This window comes from Dunckerocampus dactyliophorus, chromosome 18, assembly GCF_027744805.1.
Source record: "Dunckerocampus dactyliophorus isolate RoL2022-P2 chromosome 18, RoL_Ddac_1.1, whole genome shotgun sequence".
Classification (NCBI taxonomy): Eukaryota; Metazoa; Chordata; class Actinopteri; order Syngnathiformes; family Syngnathidae; genus Dunckerocampus; species Dunckerocampus dactyliophorus.
In genome coordinates this window covers 21,710,669-21,717,349 of record NC_072836.1, presented here as the reverse complement: position 1 = coordinate 21,717,349, position 6,681 = coordinate 21,710,669, and the positions used below count along the sequence as shown (strand labels likewise).

The window sequence follows — 6,681 nt, the reverse complement described above, 5'->3', positions numbered from 1 at the left end:
TATTTGAAGAAAAAAGTAGAAATATTTGGAACGTTTTTAAAAAAGTGAAAAAAGAAGAGAGTGAAGTAGATAAAATAGTTTTTTCAGCTGTGTGACAAAGTTGGCATGCAGTTTATAGAAGTTGTCATGTTGCTTGTTGCATCCTTTCTGGGTGGGACAACGTTTCAGGGTATGATGAATGATGAAAAAGGGGCATCTTGAGGCACTAACGTGGCTTGACTTGCATCATTCCAGATTGTTGTCTTTTGGCGGACACACAAACAGGCACAGTGACAACATCGGTCGGGTCTGTTCCAGCTGCCGGGGGAGGGGGGAGGGGGTCAGGGAAGCGTGACGTGTGACGCATATGGGGGGCGTGGCCATCCTCTCCCATAAATCCCCACCGCGGACCACTTGTAGCGGCAGTAAGACCCACCGGGTGTACATCTCACGTGCGCCACGCGCAGCACAGAGGGGATTAAATAAAACAAGAAACATTTGGGGAGGTGCACGCACCATGATCAAGAAGATGACTCCCTTCAAGAACGAGCTGAACATCCCGGCCAAGAACTGTTACAGGATGGTGATTCTCGGCTCCACCAAAGTTGGCAAGACCGCCATCATTTCGCGGTTTCTGAACGAGCGCGTGGAGGAGCAGTACACGCCCACCATCGAGGACTTCCACAGGAAGTTCTACAGCATCAGGGGCAACGTTTACCAGCTGGACATTTTGGACACGTCAGGAAACCACCCCTTCCCCGCCATGAGGAGGCTCTCCATCCTCACAGGTGCGTTGAACTTATTTTACCACGGCTCCATTCTGGTGCTGATGGTGCGTTGTTTGCAGGAGACGTGTTCATTCTGGTGTTCAGCCTGGACAGCAGAGACTCCTTCCAGGAGGTGCAGCGCCTCAAACGGCAAATCTACGAGACCAAGTCGTGCTTGAGGAACAAGACCAAGGAGAGCGCCGACGTGCCGCTGGTCATCTGCGGCAACAAGTGCGACCGCGACTTCCAGCGGGAGGTGAGGGAGGAGGAGATCGAGCAGCTCGTGCGGGGCTGCGATGAGCACGGCTGCCGCTGCGCCTACGTGGAGATCTCGGCCAAGAAGAACACCAACGTGGACCAGATGTTCCAGACGCTCTTCGCCATGGCCAAGCTGCCCGACGAGATGAGCCCCAACCGGCACTGCAGGGTGTCGCTGCAGTCGTGCGAGCTCCTGCACCGGAAGTCGTTCCGGGCGAAGAAGTGCAAGGACGCGTACGGCATCGTGGCGCCGTTTGCGCGCCGGCCGAGCGTCCACAGTGACTTGATGTACATCAAGGAGAAAGCGGTGGGAGGGGGCCAGGCCAAAGAGAAAGGCTGCGTCATATGCTGACCCTGAAAACGCGACAAAGCCCGCAGGGACCAAAGTGAACTAACATGGCACCGGGATGACGTGCCGTCAAATCTGCCTCGACTGACTTTGTTTACATTTGCCAACACAGACATGAACGTTTCGGAACAAACTTCAGTGCGTATTTATTATGCCTCTCGACTTTTTGTATCAATTAAAAACTTTTACTTTCATAGTCTTTGCCTCCCTCTTATTTCTTATTCTTAATGTTGATAGGCATTCACTGAAGCAGGGGGGTCCAAACATCATCTAACTGGAAAACTACCGTCCATTATAAAACAGCAGCAAACATGGAAACAATCTGCAGACATTTTACAAGAATAAAGTCAAAATGATTAGACTAAAAAGTTGTAATCTCACAAGAAAAACGTGTTGACAATAATGTCATACTATGAGAAAAGATCATTCCAAACACAACCACTTATTTTTAAAAAGTTGTAATGTTGTGAGAAACAAACAACACAACAAATAAAATGTCCATGTTTGGGAAATGTGGTTGCAGAAAAGGTTATGACAATAAAGACAAAACGTTATAGAAATAAAGTCAGTATTACAATTCGAATTGAACAAGAAAGCTCAAAAAACAGCAAAAAAGGAAAAATATTATGGGAATTTTATGAGAACATCATATAAAGAAAAGTAACATCTTGGTAGCATAACATTGACATATTTCAGAAAAAAAGAGATGTTTTTGAAGTCATAACATGAGAAATAAAACGACGAATAAAGTACGAGAAGAGAATTTACAAGACGAAAGTTGAAATAGCTGAATAGAAATTATAGAATAGAAATTTAAAAAAAAAGAAATGGGGGGGGGGGAAGCTGTCATTTTCCTACAACAAAGTCAAAATATTAAGAGGAAAAAAAGTCATATTCTAATGAGAAACGTCACAATTGTACAAGAATAAACTCGTAATATTTTTAAAATTAAAAATTGCAGTCTAAATGTTGTTTAAAAACATTTTTTAAAGTCATAATATGAGAAAACAAAATCAAGTTGGGATTTTTGAAAAATTTGCTCGGAGAAAAGTCAAGAACATTTATGAAGATTATTTAAGAAGAAAGTTGAAATATTGGGGAAAAAAGCAAAGAGCAAAGTTTAAAGCAATATGCTTTCTCTGCTATATGAAGCTGAGATGAAATACTGTGTTCCGTACGTACGGTAAGTCATTTGTCACTACGAGGTCCTCGCTGGAAAAAGAGGATGTGCGGACACTCCTGCATGAAACTACTCTATGTGCACGAGCCTGGTTGTAGTTTGAAAACCCCCTGCATCAAACTGTATGAAATGAATACCTCTTTGACAGCGTCTTGGCAAAGCTAAGCATGACTATCGTTGCAAAGACAGAATTAGCTGCCGATGTATAGAAAAGTCCCAACAATGCACTTCCCTAATTTACCTTGCATTCAAACTGAAGACAATTCCAGATGAAAATCTAAAGAAACACTGGATAAATGTAAGCTATATCCAGCTTTAATAGAAAATGTATGTGAAAAATCAAAGTGAATGGAAGTAGAAATGTAGTCAGTCACAAGAATACAATCGCCTTGAAAACAATGGACTTCCATCCGCTGTCAGTTCCGAATAGACGTCCTTCTTGTGCTCCACCTGAGAAGACGAACCGTGCAGAGTCGTGTATGTTTGCGTTTCGTCCAGTAAAAGCAGTCTTCAAGATGCTTTGGGTACGTCAAACATACAGAGGCTCTTATATTTCTGCAGCAGCTGATTCTTGGTGCGGACCTGCTCCCTCAGCGTTGCCAGCTGCTGCTGCTGCTCCCCGGGACTGCTCTCGATGCCGGGCATGGCAGAGATCTGCTCCCGGGCCTCTTGGATCTTTGCCTTCAGCTTGTTCAACTCCTGGTGCACATCCTGGCTCTCCTTATCCATGCTTGAAAGGCAAGAGCAGATCATAATCCACACTTCGTACATCTTCTAGTTTGCTTCCCTGCTAGCTAACGAAAGCTATAGCTAAAACGTCAACAATTACAGCATTCCAATGGTTTTGGACGTGTAAAAATACGTGTTACAATGCAGCAATATACATGACTACACATTTCACAACCTTACCATTTTATAATATCGTGAACCAAAGGCAGAAGAGAGCAATCTTCGCCCTCTTTCTCCTGCTTCGGGTGAGCCACCGCCATCATGCTTCCGTATTCCCGTCGTAGATTTATGACGTCACAGGAACTACACGACGAACTTTGTCAACAAAGAACCCCCCCCCCCCCCCCAACTACAACTAAACACTTGTTTTTAATTTCACCTCATGTTTTGTTGGGTATTTTCTTTAAACGTCACTTTCGCGCAGGGTCGTTAAATAACAAGCTACTGTACATGAGCAATAATGACATGTACGACGTAACATAGATAATAATTTAATAGTAGAAGTAATAAAGCATTTGACTTATTTAACTAAACAATTCTCTCTTTCTCATTATTTTTGATTTAAAATGAAACTTTGTGAACAATAGAATACTGTGGATCAGGTTGTTTGAAAAAGAGTGATTTATTTATGTGTTTTATTAAGGAAATGAGGAACAACAATTTAAGAGCATTCATTTAAATTATGCATAAATTAAAATTAAATATAAAAATTGCATTAAATACGACCACAACTGTGCTTTGAGTATATACCAATAAGGACAATAACAAAAATATTGCTTGATTTTATAAAAAAAAATATATTTTTTTAAATCAAACATTGGTTGTATAGTTCAATTATTGCTCCATCCCTTTATTGCGTTTTTTCAGAAATGAATGAATAAATGATAGCTGTTTTGTGGTAGACTGTGGTCTATGATTAACCAAACATATGGAAATACAAGTGATATACAGTATTGTGGTCGCTAGGCGGCAGTATTGACACAAAACATTGAGACATTAGCTTACATGACATTACCTTAACACTGCATGGAGTCATGAAGTCAGCCACGGCATGTCCAACATCATAGAGTGAAAAAAAGATTCTCCTCCCATTCTGTGTGGAAGTGGTAAGTTTTTGCCTTCTTAAGTTTAGAAGAAATAAATTCGAGGCTAACTGGTTAGCTCACTAGCTTGCTAGCTAGTGGCCGTCTCGAGTCCCTGCAGCATAAGATTTGCAATGTGGTGTAAACAATGAAGAATAGGAGTGTGAAGGTGACTATGGGGGTGTTATTTCATGTCTATGGGGCTCTAATAATGTTAAAAACCGTATTTAGGAAGTCCTAAACAGGTTTTCTATGCCGTCCCTGCTGAAAAAAACAGCATGAAAATTATGCTGGTCACCAGCACCAGCATACCAGCACGAAAACACAACATATGCTGGTCGTGCTGGCCCTGCCGGCCGTGCCGGCCGTCCTGGCAGCTGGTCTATGCTGGTTTTTCCAGCAGGGCTAACTACCAAAATGTTCCATTAACATTTACATTGAATCCTATAATTCATTTATTGTGGTCAGGTCTGGAACCAATTAACCGCTATAAATACAATATGTTCTTATTTCATTTTTTTTGCTAGCTGTCTGCAGCCCACCCAGAATGGATCCATGGCAGCCCACCTTTGGTTCCCGACCCGCCTTTTGAGAATGACTGCTGTAGATATTCCCCCGCGCTTACTTAACGGGTCGATAAAGTAATGTTGACCTGCTTTTTTTTCTTTTCTACCCCCCACCGTTGCATCCCATTTTTGGGACAAATCCGCCAAATTGCTTCTTTGCCAAGAAGAAGGCTGACGTGTGAATGGATGGTCGAGTTCCCTTCATAGTTGTGGCTAAATTTAACCTTGAGGCTTCTTTTAGCGGATTACGATTAGCTTCACACTTGTCAGCTTGTTCAGGTTATTGTAGCCGCTTCTGACCTCTATTTTTCTCTTCTTCAATCTTTTTTTCTTTATTCTTTTGTCCCCCTCCCCTTTATTGACCCATATTCCTCTTAATTAATATCTGCTCTCATGGTTGGAGCATGGACACTGTGACTATAATATATGCTGTATAGCATAGCACGCAACTCATCACTGGATTACACGTAATAATGCAGATTGTTCAATCCAGGTCTTGATGACTTGACCTTCAAAAGCATGTCGACCTATATTTTGCCAGAAAGAATAGATTGCGTTGATCCCTGCCTGCTTGCAGCATTCACACCATCCACACCCGTCACCTCCACACGAGCCCCGGAGCAGTGAAACACGTAACGTAACGGCTCGGCTAATCGGAGCAAACCACATACGAAAGAAAATGACATGTTGCTCGGTATGACCCACATTTGAGTTTGTAGGCCATGGTTGTCGCTGGGTGTCTTCGTAGCGTTTGGCTCTTGCACCTGCCATTAATGGGTTGGCCAAAAGTGGGTCACGACCAACTTCCCACACGCTCGTGGAAACGTTATTCCACCGTGGAACCCCGCACCTCCAGTTAGGGAGGAAATTGACACGTGTCGCCAGTAAAGGCTGCAGAATATCCGGTTCGGCCGCCTTGCATTCATTAGTGTCATGACGGCCACGGGGGGCGGGTGACACTGTGATGAGTGCAAATCGACATGTGACCTTTGCAACGATTTGTGAGAAAGGTGGAAAGAAGAAATCATGCTGTAATTGTCATTGTAATGCAAAAATGCTGCATGCCTGGTATTTTTGGCCTAAATTAAGCATAAAAATTGCTAAAAGAAGTCAAATGCAAATATGAAGCATTCCGAAGACGCATTGAAAGATGTTGCCATGATGTGTAGTATCCTACCTGGTCACTAGGTGTCAGTCATGTCACATTAATAGGCAAAATATTTGATCATGCAAGTGCATATCATGTTGCTGGATATTATTCATTTGTACATGCATACAATGCATGCGTGCATGTACAATGCATCCAGTATAGCCAACATAAGATGACCTACAACAGGGGTGTCCAAAGGGTGGCCTGTGGTTGTTTTTTCTTTACATTCACATTCTAAAAACAAGAAAAAAAGAGGAAAAATCAGTAGTAATTTTTCAAGAATAAAGTGAAAATATTTAGAGGAAAAAGTTGTAATCTAACAAGAAAAAGTCACAATAACGTTATAACATTATGGGGAAAAATAACATCCTTTTAGTAGCATAAAGTTGAAATATTAAAGAGAAAAGACTTTTTAAAAAGTCATAATGTTAGGAAAAACAAACAAAATGACAAATAAAGTTATATTTGTTGGAAAATGAAGTAAGAAATAAATGAAAGGAATAAAGTCAGAATTACGAGAAGAAAATGTACAAGAAGAAAGATGAAAAAATTGGATAATACATTTTAAAAAACAGCAGACATGGAAAAAAAAAACAAATTGAAATTTGATGAAAATAAAGT

The 6,681-nt window shown here is 41.7% G+C and overlaps 2 protein-coding genes across 2 annotated transcripts; one reads left to right on the top strand and one right to left on the bottom strand.

The window, feature by feature from the left end:
- Positions 1-410: 410 nt before the first annotated feature.
- Positions 411-1,523, top strand: LOC129171141 (dexamethasone-induced Ras-related protein 1-like). The gene is made up of 2 exons (XM_054759526.1): positions 411-767; positions 827-1,523. The coding sequence occupies exons 1-2, from the start codon at positions 497-499 to the stop codon at positions 1,354-1,356; spliced, it is 801 nt and encodes a 266-aa protein (XP_054615501.1). The 5' UTR covers positions 411-496; the 3' UTR covers positions 1,357-1,523.
- Positions 1,506-3,572, bottom strand: med9 (mediator complex subunit 9). The gene is made up of 2 exons (XM_054759527.1): positions 3,443-3,572; positions 1,506-3,263 (listed from the first exon to the last, which is right to left on the bottom strand). Exons 1-2 carry the CDS (start codon positions 3,523-3,525, stop codon positions 3,044-3,046), a joined length of 303 nt encoding a protein of 100 aa, XP_054615502.1. The 5' UTR covers positions 3,526-3,572; the 3' UTR covers positions 1,506-3,043.
- Positions 3,573-6,681: the final 3,109 nt, after the last annotated feature.

Coding starts and splice junctions, on each gene's coding strand:
- LOC129171141 (XM_054759526.1), top strand. CDS start 497: ATGATCAAGAAGATGACTCCCTTCAAGAACGAGCTGAACATCCCGGCC. Junction 768..826: donor GAGGCTCTCCATCCTCACAG/GTGCGTTGAACT, acceptor CGTTGTTTGCAG/GAGACGTGTTCATTCTGGTG.
- med9 (XM_054759527.1), bottom strand. CDS start 3,525: ATGATGGCGGTGGCTCACCCGAAGCAGGAGAAAGAGGGCGAAGATTGC. Junction 3,264..3,442: donor GTTCACGATATTATAAAATG/GTAAGGTTGTGA, acceptor TTGCCTTTCAAG/CATGGATAAGGAGAGCCAGG.